The sequence below is a fragment of the Harpia harpyja genome, chromosome 1, assembly GCF_026419915.1.
Source record: "Harpia harpyja isolate bHarHar1 chromosome 1, bHarHar1 primary haplotype, whole genome shotgun sequence".
Classification (NCBI taxonomy): Eukaryota; Metazoa; Chordata; class Aves; order Accipitriformes; family Accipitridae; genus Harpia; species Harpia harpyja.
In genome coordinates, this window is record NC_068940.1 from 48390963 (window position 1) to 48416822 (window position 25860).

Sequence of the window (25860 nt, forward strand, 5' to 3'; positions counted from 1 at the left end):
TTCACCCTGCACTCTAAAAAGAAGCTGTTGAGCCAGCGGCACTGCCGTGCCATGGCTGCTTTGTGCCAGTCCAGAGCTACAGATCTGCCATAAGTTCAGCTTAACTTGCAAGTTAAATTGCATTTATGGCTGCTTTGCAATGCTGGAGTGATGCAAAGCAGCCAGCACGTAGCGGTGACTAGCGGTGGATGACATGGCTTTTTACAGTAGTCGTTTGTGTCACTGCAGCTGGGCTTTAGGGCCTGATTCTCATTTGCTGATTTCACACTGGCTTGGTGAGAGTGAGTCCTCATTTACACTGATAAGATTGAAGTGTCTTTATAGCTCCCATCAGATCAGGCAGTGACTTTGAAGAAAATAAACCTCTGATTTTAGACAAAGAGCTGGAGTGTAATAAAAGTTGTGTGTTATCCTTCACAGGCACCTTGAATAAGGCCACAGGGAGCAAAAGGGAAAGACTGGAAAGTACAGCTTCTTTTCCTTAAGTTTTATGATTTACATTTTTCTAGCCCTTTGATTTTTTGGTCTTTAATTAAGTCATAAGATTGGGTGAGGTGGGTCCTTGCATCTACGAGATGGCCACCTGTGTCACTTAATGAACTGAGCTACTAATTATAGGTGGAGGTGACTTCAGAGGGCTACTTTCAGTCAGGAATTTCAAGTAGCAAAATTTTACTGAAAGAAACGCCCAAAGTATTTGTTTTCTGCCCTTTTTTAAAGGCAGGGATAACCACAAGGTTGACACCACAGGGGCAAGGCAGGCTATAAATAGAATATTTCTCCAGTCTGCTGTCACACATCCTCTATTGACATTCCTTAATGTCATCAATGTGCTCTTTGGCCTTGGCCATTGCTGGCTTTTTGCCATAGAAAGATGACACTATAATGTACAGTGATTCCACCTGCTTGTGGTGTTTCATTGATTCTCAGCATCTTGGGGAGAAAGATGAATTACGGTAGTCTCTTTTCCAGTATAGTACATAGTAAACTCTTTTGAAGGACCTCTGGGTAGCTAGGTAATACTGCTAGCTAAAAATTACTTTCAGCAGTGGCAGAGAGTTTTGTTTTCTCTGAGGTCACCACCTCTTCCTCAGCCATCTGTCCTTTTGTCACTATGAGAAATGATTCCTGAGCTGTGTGGTTCATGGGGCAGCACCTCAAGACCCTGAGGATATTTTAACAAGCGCATCGTGTAGCTACTTGTTCATTTAAGTGGATTTCTTCAGTGGGGCACGTTTTCTGTACTATAATGGGTAGCAGTCATGAATTACGGCCTAAGTGGAGTTTAAACACCATTACTTGGGCTCCTGGATAATTCAGAGACTGTTTTCTGCTGCGTTCCTTCAAGGGGAAAAAGATGTTTTGAATCACAAAGACCTCTCCTGAAGCGAAAAAGCAGATTGCTAGCCTCACATTTTATTTTCTGAATTGCAAGAAATGGTAGCTGTGGATTTGGCTTGCTTGCAATAGCTTTTCTCTAATTTTTTTTTTCTTTTTCTTTTTTCCAGAATAAGGAAGTGACCTGCAAAAGGGAGAAGTGTCCGATGCTCTCCAAGGACTGCGCTCTTGTCATTAAACAGAGAGGAGCTTGCTGTGAGCGTTGCAAAGGTGCGGTTCCCTTCCTGTTGTTTCCCTCTTTTTAAAATGTTATCAGTTCACATTTATGTTGCCAGAGACAGGACAAAGTTGGGAGCTTCTCAGCTGGGACTTGGCTGTCACCAGAGGCTAGAAAATGGTAGTAACCATAATTAAAATAAATACATTTACAAAGCTGGTGGAGATGCAAAAATTCACATACTCATCTTGTAATTATTAGTTCTTGTGCAGTGACAGTCCTTTAGAAATACATATTTATTGTACTTCATTGGTATGTTGTTAGTCTTTTGAGAGATATCTCCTGTTCTAACTTTATCAGAAATATTTTAGGTCACCATCAATCTGCTAGTAGTCACCAGTCAATAGGAATTCCTTAAACTTTTTGTGTGGTTGGACAGAATATGAATAATGCTTCTGAGTAATAAAGAGCAGAGCAATTATCCATGACTACTTCTACTTCTTCTCATAGTAGAAACAAACCAACCAAATTCTATTCATTTTACTAAATATTTCCTGATTTAAATAACAATATCGTGGATGTTTTTATTAATGCCAAAATGGGCAACAATCTGAACATTATGCATTTATTTATTGACCAACACAGCTTCCAAGCTCTTTAGAATGAGATAATTATCAAATATAAAAAATTTAATAAATTAATTGTATAAGCATGCATGGCAAGTTACTACCATGCTTATCCACATGAAAAATGTGTAAGTAGATGAGGTTGAAAACTAGTCTTTTTTTTATATCAATGCAGTAAGTAATATGCTTTAAACCACTAATTTTGCTGAGGGACTGCTGATGCAATCAATGAGGTGGAGAATGTCAGATTCAGACAGCTTTTCTTTATTTTTCGCTGTTGTTTAATTCCCCAGTGGTAATAGAGTGGTTTTGAGAGGGAGACAGGATAGGATAAATTGTTGGGAAATGCAAGCATTATTGCCTTCCCAGAGGAAATACAAATGCAGGAAAAAGGATTATGCTGAAATTCAGATGGAAGAGACATATGATGGATATGTGTTTTTCCTGGATGGTTGCAGAGGTGTGTTAGCTGCTGTGCTCATGATTTGCTTCTGTGCTGCAACTTTGGAATAGGTTTGGCAAGCCCCAATTCGAAGATTTATCTAGAAGTCTGACACTTAAAGGAAAAGGAAATTAACTGGAAAAAAAAATTAAAGCATTACTAAAACAGTAAGAATTTGTAGTTACAGGTTTTACATAAATTAAATGTAATTTATTTCTTTTGTCAAATTGTGTTTAGTGTCAGCTTTATAGCAAAAGATTCCTAAGTGTTGGTTTGATTAGGCTGGAGGTTGATTTTTCATTTCCTTAATGGGATGTGTCATTGGTCAATGGTCTGAAAATTTTATATACATACATACGCATATACGCATGCATGCATACAAAATGATTCTACACTAAAAGAAAATTAATGTTTCAAAGTTGAGGATACAGATATTATTTTAATATGTTATTTTAATTCAGACTCCTTGTAAGTTTTTCGGTTCATCCTGAGCTGGGGTGAGCACCTACAGAACATTATTAATAGGATTGAGCCTGGCATCTGCAAATTGGTATGCCTGACATCTCTAATGGGAAAATTAATAGAAATGGTTCAAAAATAGAATTAGGAGGCACATGGATATTTGCAATATCAGGGGGAAGAGTTACATCTTACAAAGATGTTAGAGTCCTTTGAATGTATCAATAAGTATACGGACAGAGAGATCCAACTAATAGGCATCCAACAAGATCCCTCACCAAAAGCTACTGAAGAAACTAAGCAGCCCTGAGTTTGCAGAGAAACTCTTCTCATCAACAAATAACTAACAGGTGTTGACAATGAATGGTTATTTTTGTAATGGAAAAAGGTTACCAGCAGATCCTTGCAAATATCTTAGACTTGTCAACATGCTCAGAAATGATCTAGAAAAGGGGTGAACAGGGATAGAAAGTTTGCTGATGATAAACTGATCTCTTTAGCATAGTAAAGGAGGAGGGCTGCCTGCGAGCAGTTGCAGGAGGTTCTTAGGACACCGAACAACTGATGACAAAATGGCAAAGGAAGTTAATGTGGATGGGAGTAAATGGGTGCACAAGGGACAGAACAGTCCTAACTTTACAAATATAATACTGGGCTCTGAGTTGACAATTACTGATTAACAACTGTTTCTCAGTGTTACAAAAGATACTTCTGTGGCAGGATCAGCTCAAACCCCAGTAGCTCTCCAAAGGGAAAACTGGATGTTGGGTTTATTAGGAGAGGAGCAGGGTACAAAACAAAATGTCCAGTTATCCCTCTGTGTGAGTCTGTGGTGTGCTCACTGTGGGAATACCAGGTAGGCTGCTTATTCTTGCTCCTCTGGAGGCTAAAGTATAGCTGTGGATCTTGCCCTGTGTTTTTTACTTTCCTCTGGGTGTCTGTTGTTGGCTGCTATCAGAGATAGGATACTTGGCTAGAAGGATGTTTGGTCTGATCTAAGATGGCACTTCCTATGCGCTTAAGATGCAAGAACAGCTTTAAATTTCAGAATTTAAAAAAAAAAAAAAAAGGCTTTTGAGGGCTTAGTTTTCAAAGTAAATGTGAAATTTCTGAATAAGTTTTTCTGCTCTTTCTGAAAGGTAAATCAAAATATACACCCGTATAACTATAGCAGTCCTGACACCACACATTGTCACCAGGTTGTTCTGGTGCCATGGGAAGAGAGACTGGTGGAGCCATCTCTGCCCCCGGGGAGGCTGCTTGCTCTCCTGCTGCTCTGAACGCTGCTGAAGCTCCTGCTCTGTTCTGTTCAAAATCTGAAATGAGTGTCCCATGTGCAGTATTTGGGGAATCAAGGGTGCAAACAGCAGCCTGGCTGCGTAGCACTTCAGCTGCTCCCTTTGGAGTCCCAGCAGCTCCCCAGCACTCCCTGCGCGGAGTTCAGCTGCAGCCAGGACTTGGCCCTGCAGCTCTTGTTCTCAGTTACTATTTTGTCAAGCTGCCAGAGTGCCCATGGGGAATGCAAGCAGGAAAAGGAAAACAGGGATTTTTTAATTTTTACTGGTTGCATTTCATCTAAACATGAACAAAATGTTACAAAGAAAAGACATCAGAACCTGGTGGCTTTTTTCTTGGCTTCATTCCCAAAGCCTAGAAAAAGCTTAATCAGGCCTTACGGGCTCTTGCCAGCTCTCTTGATAGCTTCACATCCTCCTATTATCTTGTGAAGAAATGAATGAATGAATGGATGAATGGCTGCTGTCATTTGAGTCATCAGGAGGATAACATCAAGACCAAAGGGTATGTTTCCAGAACCGGCTTGTGTATGAAGGAAACTACCACTCATGAATCATTTGTGACATTGCTGCCAGGATATTTTATTCTATTATGAGGAGTGCACAAGGACTGGGTATGTAGGCTCAGTATCCCGGACAGCAAAGAAGTAGTCTGAAACGAAGAAATACTATATGCCTGCAATGGTGCATCCAGCTGAACTCCCATGTTTAGAGCTTTGCATATAGGAGAAATGGAATTGTTGGTAGAGAATTTTTGCTGCAAATGGTTGTGTGCTGAGCATAACTCCCTTGCTTCCATTTGGGTATTTGTATGCTACTTGGATAATTTCTAGCACTTTTTTCATTTTTCTTAATAAATAAAAAAGTAAGAAACAGCAGCAAGTATAGCTTTTGCCATCAGAAAATTTACTGTGGTGGAAACAATACGTTATCCCTCACATATTAAAAGATTCGGCTTTACTTAAGATTTTAATACTCCAGACTAGCAATGTGTTTTAACACTATTCTTGATTTAGGCCCTTAGGACCTTGGATAGTAAAGTCGGTGGGGCAAGGCTGTCTCTTGCTGTGTGTTTGTGCAAAGTCTAGAACAGAGAAATGTGGGCCCATGATTATGGCCCCCTGCTGCAAGGAGAATGCAAACAACTAAGTATAATAGTGAAAATTTTGAGTGAGATTATTCTTCTGACAGATACTTACTGTAGTTTATAAAACATACTGTATTCCTTTAGCACACTATTCACTTTGAAAATATTAAAAAAATTAAGCCCTCTTATTACTTTAGTATAGGATAAATAGGCTGCTTTTCATCTCTCATTTTATTTAATGTTTAATGAAAACATATGAGATGATTGAGATTATAGAAATAGATTTGGCAGCATTTTCTTATTTAGTTGGATGGAGACCTGTCACTTGGATATAGAGCTCTCTACACCTCTAATAATAAGTTATTTGCTCTCTGAAGAAGTGGTATTACTGGCTCAGGGCTGCATAAAGTTTGCATTTCTAAAATTGTGCACCATAGTCTACTCTCTTATCCTAAGAATCTGAGTTTTCTATGGATGTGCAAAGACAAAATTAGTGGGTATTTGTTACAACAGATAAGATTTGTTCTGAAGTTTCTTTCACTTGCCATGTGCAATTTTGCTTTTTCTGCCCTTGTTAACTTTTGAGAGTTACTGTGGAGTTTTTCGTTGTGTTTTTTTTTTTTTTAAATTAATAAATGATCTTAGAGGTTCATGTGCTATGCTTCACTGATCTGGAGTCTACCAGAGAATAGAATCACAGCCCAGGCAACAGCAGTGCTAGTTCCCCTGAATATTGACTATCCAAAGCTATCGTAGTTAATTGTGCATTTCTTGGAAAGGATATCAAATATTATGGTTGAGGATTGCAGCCAATTTCAACTATTAGGGCTGGCTTGGAAAGGAAGTTAGAGGGAGGTTATAAGTTTATCAGTGTTTGGCTACTCTACTAACGCCCTGCAGGAGCCATACATACATGTGGAACTTTGTTCGCGTGTGGACGCCCCTAGTATGAGATACCCGTTACCAGTTTGGTGCCCTGCTGTAAGACTGACCGGGGGGCCTTTGTGTGGGGCCCTGATGGGGCACTGTGACTTGCAGCCCATCCTCACATGCTCTAAGGCAAGCTTTCAGACACAAGGGTGCAACCTAATATATGGATGGAGGAGGATGGGTTGGGAAGATAATTATGTATCTTCCTACTAAAACCTCTTTCACCTTCATCTGCATAATCTAGTCCTGGCATCTATCAGAGACTGGTTATGGAAAGAGATGGTTTGGGGACATAATCAAGTTTAACTTTTCTCTTGACCTTTCAGTCTCTTCATAATGTGCTCCAGCTCTGAACCAGGAGGCCTGTTTCTTGAGGCTGGAGGTACAGGTTTGTCTCAATGTTCATTCAGTTTCTAGCTTTGTATTTCAAGTAAAGGCAGGGATTTTGAAGCAGTAACATATAGCCGCTAGGACAGTGTCATCCAGCGTCATCATGGTGCCAGCTTTGATTACTTCTGGTTATGCCTAAGAAAAGGTCTTTGTCTCTCCATCCTTCCTTTGAGTTAAATCTCTTACAAAGGTCTTAGCACATACATTTCATCCTTTGAATATCTGGTGTATACTATCGTGTACAGTAGCACCTCAAATTTCAGATTTTCTTATTGCCTTGGTTAATATAATTTTTCCATTTATGTAAGAAGCTTTTAATGAACTGTCTTGTCATGTTGTCATAAATATTTTTGCCATGTCAAACATTCAGTTACCCAGACTTTTACAATCACAGAGCTGTTCAAGACACTTGTATTAGAAAATAGCACGAGACCTCCGTGGTGATATGTGGATGCCTTTGTACCTTGTGTGTGGACATTGTGTCTGTGCAGCAAAGTAAAGGGAAACTGAAGACTGGGATAGAGGCTTCCCACAACATGATAAACATCTTAGGACACTTAATACTGGAATAAGAATTTCTTTTACTGTTTAACTTTCAAGCTGTAAGCTGTACTGATCATAAATGATTTTGCTGGTGTGAAGAAATTGGGTATACATGGCAAGTAATTGTGTCACCAAGCAACATCATTCATGACACCCCTTGTAACCATGAGAGGTCACAGTTCTCCAGCTGCCAGGCTTGGCAAGCACATCAAGTATGAGCTCAAGATTCAATGGTAGCTCTAACTGTATGGCATTTTGGATCATGAGGTTCTTACAGACCCCGCAGAGCGACTTTTTTCCCCCTATATATGTATTTGTGAAACACAAGGCATTTGGGAAGGTGAAATTCCATTCCAGTAAGGTGCAGGGGGCAAAAAACAGCACTGGGAGGAGTTGATGTCTTTGTTTCTGCTGCTGTTTGCTCAGTGAATATAAGCTGCTTTGCATCATATGCCTGTGAACTTGCAGTCCCAGAACAGCTCACCCCATGGCCGCTTCACTCTGCTGTGTTGTATGCCCTTTAGACGGCCCCTGTGCGTCGCATCTCTTGGGTATTGTAATTGCGATGGCTCAGCTGCAAATAGGTCTGATTGTACTCAGTTACAGAGGAAAGAGTTGGATTTTCACTGTTTAGAGTTAGACTTAACAATCATGGGAGATTTTGTATACATTTTCATGCTTCTGTGTTGACAAATGAAGAGCAGGGTTACCCAATAGGAAGTTTAATTTTCCAGTAGCTGTCAATGGTTTTACAATCATTAAGACATGTGAAAATATATTTATAATAGGTGTATGTGTGATTCACAGTTCTTTTATTTTGGCCAACAGATTTCATGCCAGGGAAATACTGCAGCATGTGCAAGTTATTGTTTTGAGGGTTTTTGGGGGGGGGGGGGGGGGGGGGGGTTGGCTAGAACTGGTATTTAGTGTTAGCATGCCTGGATACCTCCCTGAGGATTAATTTATCAAACACTAAATAAAACATGTCTTCTGACTGTTTTCTTTTTCCTAATGTTTATTTTTCATGCCAATAGAGAGGTTACTTTTTTAAAATAGAAAATGGAGGGAAAGCAAAAAAAAGACTTAATAGGAGAAGAAAGATGCTGAAGAAATGAGGGATGGGGAGCCAGACTGTTGTGCACCAATCTATCACTTTCTCTTGGGAGAATAAGGAAATGACTTGTCTATAAACTTCTCATTATCCTAAAATAAGCAAAAATCTCTTCTGGAATCTTATTAGGCAATGTCAAATTGAGTAATAAAGGCTTCTTTTTAATGAACTCCTGAGGACACTGGTTGAGCTTTAGCACTACTAAACTGTCTCTTACAGTCAATTTCCCTGTCTTCATGATACTGCTCTGTGCTGGGGTGTCTGGGGAAGAAAAAAAGGTCATTTAACAATGTTACTGGATTTGGAAAGACAACTGGCTTCCTGATTGTCAACTTGTCCACATGCCAATAACAAAATCTGCTATAATTTGCCTCTTTTGTTATTCCAGTCCAATTCCATGTGAGGATGCTTGTTTTGGAATTAAATTGCTCTCTTTCAAATTAAATCAGCCAAAGGTTGGTTTATTATGTTTGAAACTAAGATGCTCAAGTAAGGCATGCACAACATTGAAAAAAAGTAGCTAAATTAGTAAATTAGAAGTGATTTAACTATTTTATCATAATTTTTTGTGCAGAATGACTGAAGTCTAGAGGACCATTTTGCCTTGATGAGGTGACTAGAAGGTAATTAGCAGTTTCCACTGCATATACAACAATTGACCAACTTCAAAGTATTTAGTGGTTTGGTTTGATTCAGATAAGCAACTTTCAGTTTCCGTGTTTATCCAGGACTTATCTGAACTATTTGGGTTGAAGTAGGTAGGAGGAACAAAACCTACAACTAACTGAAAGTTAATATTTTACATTAATAAAACACCAGCTATTCTTAAAGGAAGAAGCAGGAAGAACAAAAAAATTAGGACACACTCCTTGACTGATATGAATCACCTTAGCTCCATTAAAATTGGAATAGACCACTGATAGTTAACTTTCGTATGTGGAATCCTAAAGCTTTTCCTTATGGGGTATATGTCACGGGATCAAATTTACCTATTAATGTTGAATATGTTACTTTTCATGTACTCAGAACATTCTCAGGTTTTTCAGGTTCCCCTCTTGAAAACTTCCTCTGTAGCCTTTTCTTTTAAAGTTTTGTTTTAAGTATGTATTCAGGCAGAATTAAGTGGCTGGCATTTAAGTGATTGTGCTAAGTTCTGATCTTTCTTGATTTATTTTTTTCTCCTGCTCTCCCTTTCAAATGGTGGATGGAGACAGTAAGTTAATGTAATAATATTTCCAAAGGGAATTAAAATGGTTTTTAGGAACTTGAAGTATGTTCTGCTGTACTCTATTGTAGAAGTTGACATCAGGGACTTTGCTGATGCCTTTGGACATGAGATATTCAGCGACTGCTACTTTCCAAGCCACATATGGTGGACCTTTAACCATGAGCAAGCTAGAATGGCTTGACTGAGTTGGCACATGGAGCAAGGCAGGTTTCACTAAGCTGAATTTGGGTGAGGCTCATAAACTCCCATGCTACGAGCAGGTGGGCTAGGAAAGTCCGGGTATATGTTTGCAGCTGTCAGCTGAAAGATTTGTACATTGAAAGCGAGGTTCAGAAAAACTAGCTGGTATGTGGGCTTTGTTTCTTTTTTCTTTTGAAGAATGAGTGGTGGGTGCAGCTCTGGGGTGTCCAATGGGCAGAGTGTCAGGGCACGCCTCCAGGCAGAGATAGGTTAAAATCTCACCTGGAGATTATAAAGCACTTCCTTTCTTGCCCACTTCAGTTTGCCTGACATTCAGCCTTCCCCCAGCTCTCACCAAGTTTGCTTGTGTTACTGGCTAACTCTCCCCTTCCTTTGTGCTCTTTTCCTCAACTGAGCATCTGCTGAAATCCAGCTCCCACCGTGCCTCACGTTGGTGCTTGCATGATGCTGCTTGGTCTCCCTTATTCAATCTGCTGGCCTGTGCCAAAGCTCGAGAGCAGTCTTCCTGCCTCCAGTGCTTCAGCAGACTTTTCCATCCTGGTCTCCATTTCTAAATTTCCCTTTTGCTGCCTGCAAGCTCTCACTGCCATGGTTACTTCTGGTGTGCCATCCCCCAGTGCTGACAGCACCACATATCAGCGATGGACATGGCTTGCAGGCAGGTGGAGTTCGGCTCCCCCCTTGCTGCTTTCCTCAGGGACAATGGCTGGTGCTGCAGGGCAGAGGATTTTGTAGTGTAGCTTGGATATGCACTTCAAGTGAGAGCAGTGGTGCATGGATGCACTACCTTCATGCTTTCTCGATCAGACTAATCCTTGAACTGAAAATTTCAGTTTAAGATGCACATCTGTATGTGCAGATTACCCCAGGGTCATTAGCTTTCTTACAGAGGAAACATTTTAAATTAAAAAACATAGCTGGTGAGCAAATATGCAAGGTATTTTGCAGTTGCTAGTTTCCAACCTGGCCCTTGATTATGCACAGTGCTGAAGATACCAGACCCATCTGGTAAAACACGCACACAGATATTTAACAACACAGCTCATTCCATCTTGACTGTCCAGCACATGTATAAACTCTTTCTTGGACTGGGACCAGTATGCTACTATGGCCTGAGCTTCTGCAACTTGAGGATGCTAAAACACGTTGAGCAGGCTCTGTTATTCATCAGTGTTTGCAGTGAGCAGTAAGTGAGACTGTGCTACAAGATTAGCTCCGTGTTTTTCAGAATGGGACTTCAAAATGCATAAGAGGAATATGGGGCTTCATGATCCTCTTGACATGTTGGCCTGCGTGTGTGAGAGCTCACGCAGAACTGTATTTAAGACGCTGAGAATCTGAGCTTTCCTTTATTATTCAAAATCGCTTCATAGGGGCTTTGCTACTTAAAAAAATGTGAGATTCAGATGTATACTTTGTACCTTTCAATATTTGTCAAAGATTAAATTATCACAGCCAGCTCTTAGACTACTGATCAACTCTTTCAAAAACATACCTTTTTCAGCTTACCCAGCTAGGTAAGTGAAATAGCAATAGCATCTGCAAATTTCTCCTGTGTTGCTCTGTATTTAGCCTGGAAAAATCCCTGACTACTGCAAATTCTGAAATACAAGTCTTTTGTTGTTTAAGATCTGAACTGGAGGCAGTTAACACATTTGTAAATGATCTTTATATATCAGGTTTCCTTTAAATTTTGGGTTGAATGCAAAATGATTTTGTGGGTATTTTAAGTTCCTCAGCAGTTCAGAACTGTCACCCTCAAGTTTTCCTATACAGTGGGCTCAAAAATTTGTTGGTGTAGGGCTGATAACTTGCCTTTATTTTTAGAAGGCCATAAAATGTAGCCCAAAGCAGTTCAGGACAGTGCACCCTACACAGCAGAGAATGACTTAGAGTAGCTGTTGAGCTAGGGTGTGGAAAGAGAATGGTGCCGTGGGCATTGTTTGACTGATTGTAGTTTTGTGCTTGGTGACTCTATGTATATGTCTGTGTTTTGGAGTCTCTGGCAAGACTCCTGTTGGTTTCATGGGCTCTTTGATCAAGCTTATTTTGGATAAAACAGACTACGAAAAAACTCTTAGAGCAGTAAATGGAAAACAGGCATTTTTTCCTGCAGAACATGGGGTATGTGTTGCTTCTAAAGTTTTTTTTCAGAAACACTTTAGCTCTCCAAAGAATTAATTTTTTTAATTGAAACAATTTGGCATTAATAAATTAACTCTTTTAAAACAAATATTTTATTACCACTTAGTATGTCTTTTCTAGTTTTGTTTTTCTGGTGAGTTATTTTATTCTTTTCTTTGTGTTCCTTTTTGGTTTTACCTTTTGCAAAATACCAGAAAACAGTGAAAGAATGGGAAGGGAAACTAGTAGGAACATGTAATAAAAAATGTGAAAATTAATGTTTGGGGTTTTTTTCCAAATGGCTCAATGAAACTTCATTTTGCACAAAAAATGCGTGCTGATCCTGTGCATGGTCAAACCAACCTATTTTCTGTTAACAAAGTTGTCATATAACACACAAAGACATATGAAGCCAAACCCTGTGGGACTCCAAAATGTCCCCACTCAGAGATTCCCCACCCCCACAGATGAGCCTGATGGCTTTTAGTTTATGTGGATGTTGATCCCTTCTGTCATGAAAGTGAAAAGATATAAAGGAGGAGCAACTCTGCCGATGTCAGTTCATCCATGCTGAGCTGTGCTGGCTAAAGAGCTTTCCCGGGGGTTTTGGTTAATGGATGAGAATAGCATGGCCAGGCTGGATGATGAGTATTTCCAGCTCTTCTCTTACCCTCTCTCCTCCCTTTCCCCCCTCCAGTGCATGAGTGGCTGAGCAGCTCCTGAATGGACTGCAGAATAAACACTGACATCCATTTTTAGGTAAATTGTCACAGACTTTGGTTTGTCTTGAATGGTTGTAGTTTGGCCAGTCACGCATCAGCAGCAGATGTCCAGGGCAGTGGTGCTGCCAGCCCTCCCAGGACACGATCCTTCTTGTCAGTCCCAGCTCTCAGCTCTACCTCTTCTGTTAATCCAAGGGAGAGGATGGGTCACATTTAGGACGCTGCTCTGTGATCCTCAGCAGCAGCCTCCCACGAGATCATTGCGTTCAGCTGAACTGACCTGTTTCTGTCTCTCCCTCTAGATTGCAGTTTTGGAGGAAATACGTACAACAGCTCTATGAAATGGCACCTCCCTAGCAATCCCTGTGTTACATACCAGTGCCAGGTAAGGATGTCATCAGCATTGTACTAATTGAGTTGTGGGCTTTTCCCATAAAATTCTGAGCCTTTTTTTTATCCAATCCAAATCACCTGAAATATTCTATACCCAAAGCACAATATGGACTTTGCATTTAACGTAGTTTAAACCCACTCAGATGTGGCCAGCTATAACCAAGCATCCAGAAGGATAGGTTTTATATGACTTGAGTACCATGATACCCAAACATTGCTGAAGGAGAGGTATGCAGCCATGCCATTTCCCGCTGTCTTGACCTTAAAATAAATCCTCTTTATTTCAGCGTGCTAAGCCTTTTGTGAGATACAAATTATTATTTTAGTAATTGGACACTTTTGTGTGTATGTGTCCATGGGTTTTACCTGGGATGTTCTTTAAGTGAAACCCACAACCAAATTTTCTTTTCCTGGGCTCCTGCACTGTTAACACAGTGGTATTTTTGGTAGCTTGCCTATCTGCATCCACGACATTTGCAAGATTGTCCATTTTCAGGCACAAACCAAGTAATTATGTAGGGAATTTTAGTTTCTGTCTGTGAACAGGTCTGCCATTTTTGCTGACAATTTGATCTGGTTTTAATAATAACACTCAGGTAGCTATTAAGAATTGCAACTGTTGGAAAGAGGAGAGACGAATGAGTATGAAGAGCTTCTACAAACAGGAGAAGAGAGTTTCAAGACTTTTCTTTTTTTCTGTGATACTTCTGCTCTATGAAACCCGCCCACATTTTTAAAGACAAGTACACTGAGAAGAATGAAGTTGCAGCAGCGGTATTCTGTATCCTTGCACTTAACGAAAAGATATTCATGATGTGAATTTAGATACTCTTATCACTACTAACTACATGAAATGAGCAATTCTTCATTGCCTGTTTCATTGTCTAAATGCAAAACTGGTAGATCCTGTTTACCCTAGATCCAGCCATTTAAAAACCAGGTTTCCCTTGCCTCCAACTGCAAAGCCGCAAGCGGCAAAAAAAAGTAGCAGCCTTTTGTGCAGAGATCCTTATACCCAGATTTGTTCAGGAGGGCTCTTGACTTCTCCAACAAGAAGTACAGGAAATGTTAATTTACTAATACTTATCAGGCAAAGCATCAAAGATAAGTGTCTCCCCTCTACAGGACAAGATGCTTTTATCTGCTTTCTAAGTCTTTTTTCCTCCAAGGGGAAAGGGATGAGATTGCCTTGTGTCTGGCCTGTTTTCACCAGAGCTGCATGGCAGATTCCTGAGGCTAAGAATTCCTGAGAAAGCAGGATTCCTTTTCCTAAGAAGGTTTGGTTTCTTACCTGATGCATTTTAAGGCAAATCCTGTGTCTGGAGTCAGGGAGACTCAAGTAGATCTTTTGACTGTGGATTAACCTGAATCCTGATACCAGGCAGCAGGTGCAGAAAGAAAAGAGGTTTTGAAATCCAGTGCTCCGCAGCATGTGCGGGGCTTTAATTGTACCGCTAGTAATTGTGGGTTTTTGCTTGTTAAAGCAACCACAGTGCTAAGAATGAACATGTCTGATCTGCTTCTTTTTCAGGAAGGAGTGATAGTAGAGTCAGAGGTACAGTGTATTGTTCACTGTAAAAACCCTTCCAAACTCATGGGAATGTGTTGTCCTGTGTGTCCAGGTGAGATTTCATGGGAAGATGCTGTTCCACATGTGCAACTGTATTTCTAATAATAACCATCATTACCTGGGAGGTTGCCTCTAACTTCTGCGTTATACTTGACAAGTTACTAAAATGTGGGCCAGTGGCTGGCAATGCACTAAATGACACAAGAAGAACATGCTTAATATTTTTCAGTAGAGGACATGCAGACTGGGGGATGCATAGGCAATAGCCTGTGGCAATATCTACAGATGTATTTACGTCATTTTTCAGAGGGTCTGTCAGCCGGGTTTGCCTGGCTGATGACTGGGATTTTGTTAGGAGGGGAAGTATAAAAGTAACCCTAAAAAAGGAGACTCACTTTTTGAAGGGGAGTGGGAATGGGTTGCCTTTGTGAAGCACAGTGGCAAATTGACAAGGTTTTATAGGCTAATTTGATTTTAACAGAGGTTTTGTAGGTAAGCACTGCTCCAGTTGTGATATAATGGGTTTATTATATTCTAATTAGTTATAATTTCTGCCAACATCTAAGATAAACTCAGGGAGTAAGAATGAGTAGTAAAAAGCAAACAGCCTAGAAAAATGTTTCAAAGCCACTTTTAACGGAAGACCTGACTTAGCCTTGACTTCATTGGTACCAATTTATCTGTTGTAGAAGGATGCTTTCTTTCCCCCAAAAGATATCTAGGGGTTCTCAAGGCCTTTGTAAAGGCTTCTGAAGTGATTTGTATCAGAGGGGATGGTACAATTTACTCTTCATGTTGTCCTATGGTGGGGGTGTGTTATAGAGAAAAGGCAGCGTGCTATCCTGAGCTAAACTTATTCAAATGCTGTTTTCCAGGTTGTATATTTGAAGAGAGACTTTACAATGAAGGCGAAGAATTTAGGCCTGAAGGAAATAAATGTACCAAGTGCTCTTGTATTGTAAGTATTTGCCTTTTGGCATTGTATCTCCTTGTATGAACTTCAAAAGGCACATTATTATTGCCATAACAAAGCAAAAAATATAAGGAATTCAACACTATTATGCATTCTTCTCTTGGAATTCAGGTTTCTATTGAAGATTTTACTGCACTAATACATTGTATCACTCATATTCTGAGTTCATCATCCTGTTGGGGACCTTACACTGTATGCGGATTGAGCTGGATATTTGGGAGAGAGTCAATGTGTTAAATTGGTGATGCTTTTTTGTGATGGGATCATGCAGGAGGAGACAGAAAGCTTTTTGGGTTTCATCTATTGATCAATATTTATTAGAAGTTTCCTTAAACCGATCTTTTGCAAGGATTCCTTTCAGCTGTATGTGACACGGGCCTTTGCTCTGAATTACTGAGTGAAAGGATGCAGGTAGCCTCCTTAGGCTGTCCCAGGTGGATTTTGGCTTGACGCTTAATGAAGAGGTCATATCCTGGATTTTATCCTTGACTAGCAACAATATAGAGAGGAAGTAATAATTGCATCCTTTGGGTAATGAGCACAGGCTTCTCTTTCAGTTCCATTAAGTTAAAAGATAATGCTGTATGAGTTGGGGCAGATAACTTTGACTTCATTGGTGTGATCTGTGAGACCAGTAAAATGCAAAGTTCAAATCACTGCTTTTGTTGCAATCGATGGGCTGGTTAGCGGCAGAAAGTGCAAGGCCACGGAACTTTACATTACAGTAGAATGCCATGAGTTTTGTCAGTACCAGACACAGCTCTCCTGCATCATGAAAATAAAATAAAAAATGGAGGAGAGAAGGATAGAATTAAAAAATTATTATGTATTTATACACAGACACACACACACTTAATGAAGCTGCTGCAGAGAACTTGGATTGTTTTGTGGGAAAAAAATCCTGGTAATCTGCAAAATTAATTTACACTAAATCATTACTGCTCCTGTGGAGAATTAGGCTGCTCAGGTCATTTTGTTTGGTTTGTTTTTTTTTTTTTTTAAGTTTTAATCCTGTAATAATGAAAATATGCCATCACACATGTCACAGTGACATATGCCCTGGGCTCCTGTTCTGCTGAATGCCTCCTGTCCCAGGCTGAGGAACATTGCGCTCTCTGTACTCAGTGGGTCCCCGTCTCACTTCAGCTTCAGCTGTAAAGCAGTAGCTTTACACTCAGGCTTTCCTTAGTCATGTTCCTCAGGGAAAAGCAGGTCTGAATGGTTGAGAAATCTGTGGAGACATGCTTGAGTCTTTTCTGGCTGTGCTTTGCTCTTTTGCAAGTACTGTACAGATATTGCCTATTGCCCAGTTGTTGGTGTGCCAATATCTCCTTGATCAACTTCCCTTTGTTCCCTAAATAACAAAAGCAACTGTGCTGAGAAGAGCATGGGTGGTGGGAGATATTTGGGGAGAGCAATATAAAGAAATATAAGACTATAGGGTCAGACCTGAGTGTCTTTCCTTGACAGTTACCAGTTTCAGCTACGTTAGAGAAGGAAACACATCAGCTACTGATAGTAAGACATTTAAAGCCTCAAGCAAGAGGCTCAATGATCCCTTCCGAGAAAGATGGTATGATGGTTTTGGATGTTAATGACATCTGTATAAAATGCTCAGCTCTAATTCTGAATCTTAATGACAGCAAAAGAAATGCCATCTATGTGTAAGACCCATCTGACCTCCCTTCCTCTCTGCAATGCCTTTTTTTACCGTCTTGCCTGTTTCCTTCAGAACTTGGGCCCATGCTAATTCCTATGTAATTTAAATTCAAAGCAAATAATGGGGGCATCCTCAGGGCTGTGATAGGGGTTTGCTACCTTCTTTACATCCATTCTCTTTTGGGAATGGGTCCCCAGTGAATCTCATATCTAAGCAGTTGGTGGATGTCTTATTTAAAGATACCTATCTAGTCATGCGATGTGATGGGAACAGGCTTGTGTGTGATGTGCTGTAACTTGTGCAGGCTTTAACAGATGAAAGGTAGCTCCTCAGCCCAAATTAGATTTCTTCTGGGATTTCAGATTGTAACTATTCAATGAGTCTTTTGTGGAAATGGGGCAGAGGAAGTGGTACAAATTGTTGCCAAGGTATTTGGGAGGGGGTGATGTAAGGAGTCAAGCCACTCTTACTTGAGGGTGAATTCTGCGTTTTACTTGGGAGCAAGCTTTTCTAATGGTGGATTATTCTGGACTCCATAGGCCATCACTGTCCCGGGGATGGGACTGCAGGCAGCGCTGAACAGGAAGAAAGTAAAGAGGGATGACTGTGGTTTGTTTTCCTGGAGAGATATAGGGTTGTCCCGCACTCACTAAATGTATTAAAATGAGGAATTACTTACAAAAAAGGAATTCTACTGTTGCAAAATGATGCACTCGAAAGTCATCGTACATCAGCAGGCCTGGACTGTGGGGCCCAATCTTTGGAAAGCTCTTTGGTAGTTCAAATTTGTGGTATTTTCAGCTCAAAGTGGTGCCTACTAAATACTACTGAGCTCCTAAAGAATGCAAAATGGTTATTAAGATGTTTTGTTGTTGTTGTTTTTAACATGCATTGCTTGTGCAAATGAGGACAAAATGGGATCTTAGGAGTTGGGGATCCCTGTCTCGGTGGAGCAGGCTGGCTGATTGGCAGGGCTTCCCTTGCGCTCCCCAGCCCCAAAGGGTCTATGCATGGGTGATTCACTCGGTCCTTACCCGCCATGTGCTCAACTCATTAATATGGTTTCTCTTTAACACCACTTGTGGTTCTAGTTATTGTCTACTGAAAACCAGACCAAACCCACCAAACGCATTTCATGAAGGTCACCAAAACAACCCATTAGGTAATAACTTTTGGGTTGCTACTGAGCCAGGCCGTGCTCACGGTGGTGAGGTGGAGATGAAAGGCCCTGTATTCCATTACTGCTCTCCTAAGCGAGCCGCTCCTTGGGGCGACTAAGATTTCTTGCTGAAAATGAAAATGTATCACCTCTCACTCAATACATATTGCCTGTCAGGAGCAAACAAGCTGGCTTTTAATGACTCATTTTCTCTGGGGAGAGGCATTTGTGTAAGAAAGGTGGACAGGATAATAGGGATCTCCTCCCGCCCCGGCTGAAACCCAGCTGTCTCACAATAATTCATCTGTCTGGCCTGTTCCTGCTTTTCGTGATAGGCCAGCAGCCTGTTCTAGAGAAACCTTGGATATTTTCCCTACCATAAGCACCTACTTAAATGAAGGACTGGCTGCTTTAATCAAGTGTTATTTCTCAGATACTACTTTTATGAGGTCGAGAGTGTGTTTCTGCTTGCACAGTGAGAGCACTTGGCTTACATGTTTCCTTTCCTACAGCCTGCACTAAAATAGTCAGACTGTGATTATCTTAAATGTTTTCATTTTCTCTTTTGATGTAGCACATTTGGGAAAAAAAAATAGTGGAGGGGGAAGGAGAGAGAGACAGGGAGGGAGGAGAGGAGGTTTGGCAGGAAAGTGACCTTGCGTGAGAGCAGTAACCATGGAGAAGCTCATCTCTAAATGGTAGTATCCAAACTCATAACTAGCCTCTTTTGGCTCACACTACTGTTACCCAGACCATGGGCGCTGTGCGTTTCGACATGCGAGGCATGTGGTGGTACGAGGTACCACCATGCTGATAGTGCGCAGCACTATGGAGACGCTGCAGCCTGGGACCCATTTTCCTCCACACCCCCACGAGGAGAAGGGGAGTGGACCCACTCAGGAAATGGTTGGAGGCTGGATTACGGCATTGCTGGGATGGCCGAGGGCTGGGATCGGGAAGGGTTGCACCATCTGTCTGTCCTGCAGGGAGGCATGTCACTGCGATGACCGCCGGCAGGGTGGTCACGTGTGTTTGGTCCCCAAGCAGCATCATTTCACAAAAGCAATGTTGGCTTCTTAGCTGCTCTTCCAAAATGATTCGAAGCAAGTGAAACCCTAATGGCTGGAAGCAGAGCATAGGGATTTGGGGCCCTTGGAGAGCTGAATTTAAAAGCAGCCTCTGCTCAATGTCCTTTGCATCATTGGGGGCTTTTACACCGCTGCTCAGGCATGCTCACAGGGACTCAAGGCACACACAGCTCCTGGTCTGCAGGTGTACTTGTGGGTCTGTGCAGGAAATGTCTTGTCGCTTGTGTTCCTGAGTGCTAGGGTGCAAAACCTGCATAATGAAAGTTTTGCACAAAGAAAAGGAAATCACACCAAGAAAATCTGTTTCTAAATCAATGTGTAACAGGTGTTGCAACTGTGATAAATAATGAGAAACCACATATGTTAGTGTTTTGGACACTATTCAGAAGTAATGTGTTTGGTCTGAACTACTTATCTGGGCTCCTCTTCAGTTAATGGAGAGAGAGGTGGGATGGATTACTCTCTACAGATGCCTATCTTCCTCCACTAACTACAGCGGGAAGCCTACCCGGCTCCCTGGCCTCTGAGATGGCTGAAGATAGCTCAGATGGATCCCGCACTTGCAGTCAGCTGGGTGATAAAGCACCCTGATACTGCTTTAAAGGCTTGGCTTTAACAGATACTGGGAGCTGCTGAAATACATTTCCACCACAATGGACTGTGGGGGAGGTACTCCAGTCTACTGGGAAACTCAGGAGAACACACAATTAAACGTATCCTTGGTGAACGCTGGTAGCAGAAGCTACGTCCAACTTCAAATTTCAATCCTCAGTGCAGTGCCAAATGCTGATCTTCCCAAATTTCCATGTACTCCAGCTGCTTTGATTCAGCTCCAAACTCCAGCAGACACTGTCTGCCCCCACTCTGGGGGCTAAGAAATGGAGAGAAAGAGTTGTAGTCACGGGTGGAAAAGCGAAGAGTTGGTCTTTTGGTAGGAGGAGCGTTCACTTTCTCAAAGGTAGTGACATAAGCAGAAGTGGTTGGCTTATGGGTGGATGCAAAAGGAGAGCAGTAAGCATTCAGAAATGGGATATGGGGGGGGTGCTCACTGTGTCTCTCTGGGAACCCACCATAAGTTTGCAGATTTTTTGTGAGGCTAGAAAGTTTGGTTTTCTGACTAGCCTAATAAAAACACAATCTTCCAGCTAGGTGAAGAAGTATGGCTGTGCAGGTAGGTGTGGAAGAGCAAGGACTTGGTATGTGATGAACCCAAGAAAAGTAATGCGGCATAGAGACATAGACAGTGTCCTGTTATTTATTCTTTCTTTATCAGGTTTTCTTCAGACTTCAGAAAGCATACCCACTTCCCTATGGATTGTGTACTACATGAGCCATGTCTGAAATATTAAATTCCTTTGATTTTGGAAATATCAAAATTTAAAAAAAAAATTTTGGACATTTAAGAAAAATATTGGTTAGAAAACAATGTGAGGTTTTTTCTTTTCTCTCATTGACATGTAGCCATTTTTAATCTTTCTTTTAATTTCTCTCAAAAAATGTGTCTTTGAGAAAAAGTTAAAAATAATTTTAATGAAAGTCATGGAGTAAAGTTAAAAATAAAATTAATCACAGTTTTTTCTGAAATACAGTAGTATCTGGAATAGCAATGCAAATGGGCATAATTCAGCGTAATTATTCCCTGTAAATGATTTGTATTCATAATCACTTCAAATCTCAGACTTTAGAAAGCGTCTTTCTGTAGCGAGGTCTCATTTTCTCCCCCTGTGGATATTTGAATTTTGTCCTGCACCTCTCCTACCTGCAGAACTTCCTAGCTCACCTAGTCTGAGTGTGTTCCCAGCTCAGGCTGCAGAAACCTTTCATCATACTTTTAATTTCGGTCAGGATCAAAGGGGTCTTCCTGTGCAGCGAGAGACTGTGCCCAGTTTGGGCACATTTCTAGGGGAGCAGAGGTATTGAGCAGCTCCATGAAGGTCTAGGTGACTCTTGAAGGATTGTGAGCCTGGAACATGCAGCATCTTTCTCATATCCCTTCCTTCCTCAGAGCTCTTTGCTTGCCCCTCCTGCCCTTCAGGATTCAGTTCAAATTTACCTTCCATGCTTCAGCATGGTCCATGCTCCTCAGGCTGTGCAGTCAGAGGGGTCTACCTGTATCTGTTCTTCTACGTTCTTCTCCATCGTTTTACATAGGTAGCACTACCCAGTTGTTATTTCTGAGATGGCATCTATGGCCACCAGTCAAAGATGAGTGCCCATTGTGCTTTATATCATAAGGACGTGCATTCCTGTCCCCAAGAGAAGAGAGTGTGGAAGAAGAATGTGAAGAAAGATAAAAGGGTGATTTGGCAGATTTCTCTGGGGAATTTTTCCTGCTGAAAAAGAAGGGTGGAAATGCTGAGGAGTTGGAGGAAGGAGTTCTGCCTTTATAAGGCTCTTGTTTAGACAGAGACTGTCTTTCCAGTTTGATTATCCGAGATGGTACCGCAATAATTAATGAATGAAGAGATACTAGAAGCCATGAAAGACTTAAAACTTTGTGGGTACCTGAAGGGCCTAAGTAAATGCTGATTAACAGCCCCCCCGCATCTGTGCATTGCATGAACAACCTCTTGCAGTACAGAGAAAAAGTGTCCAGGATTTCTTATCATGTGAAGGAAATGAATGCACAGAGGAGGATGGATTTTTGCACTCCTAAAGTATATAAAGAAAAAAATAATGCAGGTTGACCACTTTTAAATGGTGATAATAAAGGCTTATACCTCGAGTGTAGGTTGCTGTAGTTCTTGAGACCAAAGGAACAGAGCGTATACTGTCAGGCGTCTGTCCCCTGTCTTGTTAAACTTTTCCTAATTAACAGGCTGAGATTGATTGTTCTTATTGACAAAGAAGAATTAAGTACACAGAGCTTTAACAATAAGGGAGACCTGTTAACAGGCAGTCTCTGATGAGGGGACTTTTTTATTGGCATTGAGCTGCAATGAAGCCTGCAAACATCTCTGCTGTAACCCACTCCATGCAAAGGCAAGGAACGATCTTGGAGGGAAAACAGAGCAGTAAGACGGCAGAAAACAAAGAACCTGGTTAAAGTAAAGCAAACAAACAAACAAAGAACCTGCTGGCCAGCAGGGGATGAAAGGGTTGCACATGGTTTCAGAAGTGCCTGGTGAAGACAAAGGTTTTATGTGAGACGGCTGTAGCGCTTCTTTTAAGTGGCTTCAAATGGGAATGCATGTGGCATCTCGTGGTAATGCTTGGGTGCAGAATTGATTTGGGTCTAAAAGATTCCCACAAGTTGTGGTAGGAAGCAGTAAAAGCAATAGCTTGTCAATTAACAGGGCCTTTGTTTGCCAAACATTTTATGAAGAGTCCAAGATCCTTCTGGCTGGTGTTACAATGAAGGAAAGGCTGAGAAGAGTAGGAGTGCTTGGCTTTCATGTTTGTCACCCTTTCAGTTTAAATAAACTTGGATGTGACAGGTTTGTGGGTTGTTACAGGATATACAATAGTTAATGATTTTAAACTTGCATACAGCCCTCTGTGTCCCGAGACAAGGTGTCTTAGTATGCACAATACTGCTAAATGAATTTACATAAGAGATCTTAACTAACTGCTTAACACCTACTTGTTTTTCTTTGTCCGATTTTCAAAAGCAAAGCAAAGAAAAAAATTAAAGATTTGAGGCAATACATTGCTATATGTGGGGCTTCAGGTTTTAGTTTTTCCCCTCTCTCAAGTCCGACCCCTGCATCACTGTGGGTACCATATTTTTTTTACTTAATCATGCGGTAGCCATTGACTTTGTTCATATTTAAGGTCTTTTGTAGAAGATGTGAAGTGAAACTTGGGATCATTAAGTTTGAATTGCTGTTGAGATCTAGTGTGATTGCCAAATTCCATCTTGACTTGCTATTAGTCTGCCTAAATTCTCCTTCCTCTTTCCACTGCCTCCTACAGCATTACTTTTGTTTTCTGCCCTGGAAGCATTTTGTTTTGATAAAGGAGCAAGTTTCCAACCCTGCCTGATAAAGTATTCTCCAGCTGGGATATGTGATAAATTAACATTTCTTACAAAGAGACAGTCATATAGAAAGACTCCTTGCATTCCATCAGCTTTTTAAATGTTCATGAACATATTTATTACTTTTGTTGCCTTATTTAATCATGAGAGACAGACACATTGGGTAGTCAAGGGGAGGAAAATGATACCCAGCGAATTATTTTCAGGATTGTGACAAGCTGTAACTTTTTTATACAACTCATCCTCTCAGGCTGAGAGCAGGATAAATTCATTGGCTGTCAAAATATATATGGGAAAGAGAAAGAGAAAAAAAAGTGCTTTGAGACGTGCCAGTGGTTTACCTGTTCTGCCTTTAACCTGTCAGAAATAAAATTTGACTAGGAGCCAAACTATCATAACATCTTTGGCACTCTGCTGTGTGTACATCCATCTGAAGGAAAGATGCAGAAATCCTTATAGGAGGTGCGGAGTTAGAGTCAGCAGTTGGATGTAAGCCCCCAGCTTCCACTGTAGGTGCTTGAATACAAAAGGTGAGTCCTTAAAAATGCTTTCTAACTCTAGTTATAGAAATTGCCTGGATGTCTTAACTTTCTTCCACAAAGTTGCGCTCCCACGGTACCTAAACTTTGTCCCAAACATGACTAGAACACTATTAAACTTGACAATCCCAAGCTTCATTGAAAACCCAGGAAGTTTTCAGCTCTCTGCCAGAAGCTTCGTAATGAAGCATTGAGATTTTCTACAGAAAGCAGATGTGTGGGGGTTTTTTTGTTGTTTGGTTTCTGGGGTTTTTTTGGTTTGGTTTTTTTTTTTTTTTAACTGGAGTTTAGCAGCATTACTCAATTACTCTTTGTGCTAAAATCATTGAAATGGAAATTTCTTTATGTCCCCTAGCTGGGTGTCAGAGCTAATGCAATTGAAAGTGCAAAGTCCAGATTTCCAGCAGGCTCAGATCTGATGTTTGAGGCATCTGAGCCCAAAATGATTTGAGTAGCTTGCATGCTTTATGTGGTTTCTTTTCCCTTTTTTCTTTTCTTTCTCCAGAACACAGCAGCAGGAGTAGGAGAGTAGGACAGAAGCTAATGTGCCCTTGCCAATACTATCTTTCTTCACAGGAAAAAACAGAGTTGGCCTCAGCTCTGAGAGCATAACGATGAGGAGATTCTTGTTCCTTCTGCCATCCTCTGCCTTGCACCCAAATATTCAACACGCTGAACAAAAATTTGAAAATGAGACAATGTATGTGAAAATAATTAATTTCAAGAAGTCTAAGGATTTTGTGCTTTTCAGCACTCAGTCTCTTTTCTGCCCCCTCTCCTAGTTGCAGCATAACAACTTTCCTTCTGGATGCAGCTGAATAGCAATTCTTCCTAGCAATCTCAGTTGCTGATGCACTATTTATTTCAGCAGCCAGCTGAACTGCCCTGCTTTCTGTCTTTTGAAGTCAGTTTTTTAATTCTCCAAGGTTACTGCAATTACCCTACCCCCCATCTAGTTTTTTTAGTGCTGCACTTAAGCAAGTATGGGTACGTACATGTCTGGGACCATGCAGGGAGAGAAAATCCTATGTTTATCATATCTTCTACTATGCACTGCTCTTTGTAGTTGACATGCACATGTAAAATCTCTTATCAGTAGTACTTGCACAGCATTTGCTACTACAACTTTGTCTTTTTGACTGTGAACCTGATTCTAACATAGTGAACATTTTATAAAGTAGCTAAGTGGGAATAGGACCCATAAAAGTTTACACCTGGTGGAAACCAAGCCAGGGAGACATTTTCTTTCCCCATGGTGTTGTTACATTCCTCGTGGTCAGCAGTAATAGCTCTGCCTCCTGAAGTATGGGCTGTGGGGTTTTACTCCGTGTTCAAATGGGCATCACTTGAAGCTTTAGCATTTATGGTGTTTGGAGGACACATTCTTGCTTCCTGAGTATTCAGTGCAGCAGAGGTAACAGCAAGCAATTATATAGAATGAGGAGTAAGTTACGGGCTAATTTGAGGGCCGAGGGGTCTGGAGGAGAAGAAACATGCTTGTACATCAACAGAAAGATCACCAACCTGTGTAGCATGTTTGCTGCTGTTCCCCTCAGACTGTTTTTGTAGTATTTCTCTGAGTCAGGTAAGAGGCTAATAAGGACACTATTAATACATCTAATGACCAAAAGTACTTTTTGCAGTTTTCATACTGAGTGCCTGTGTTCCTATTTCTAAGTATCTTATCGGGCTGCCTCTCATTGCTGTCAGTCTCCGGGAAATCCTTTATCTCAGGCTTCCTTCAAGCTTACAGAAAGAGAAGGTGGCAAAGTTCCCAAAGTAGACT

At 41.0% G+C, this 25860-nt stretch overlaps 1 protein-coding gene across 1 annotated transcript in view; it reads left to right on the plus strand.

The window, feature by feature from the left end:
* BMPER (BMP binding endothelial regulator) overlaps positions 1 to 25860 on the plus strand; it is a 150986-nt gene that overhangs the window by 23170 nt on the left and 101956 nt on the right. The window contains exons 3-6 of the mRNA XM_052792683.1: positions 1509 to 1608; positions 13016 to 13098; positions 14638 to 14728; positions 15552 to 15634. Of these exons, the coding sequence (XP_052648643.1) occupies positions 1509 to 1608; positions 13016 to 13098; positions 14638 to 14728; positions 15552 to 15634 (357 nt within the window). The remainder of the gene's footprint in view (positions 1 to 1508; positions 1609 to 13015; positions 13099 to 14637; positions 14729 to 15551; positions 15635 to 25860) is intronic.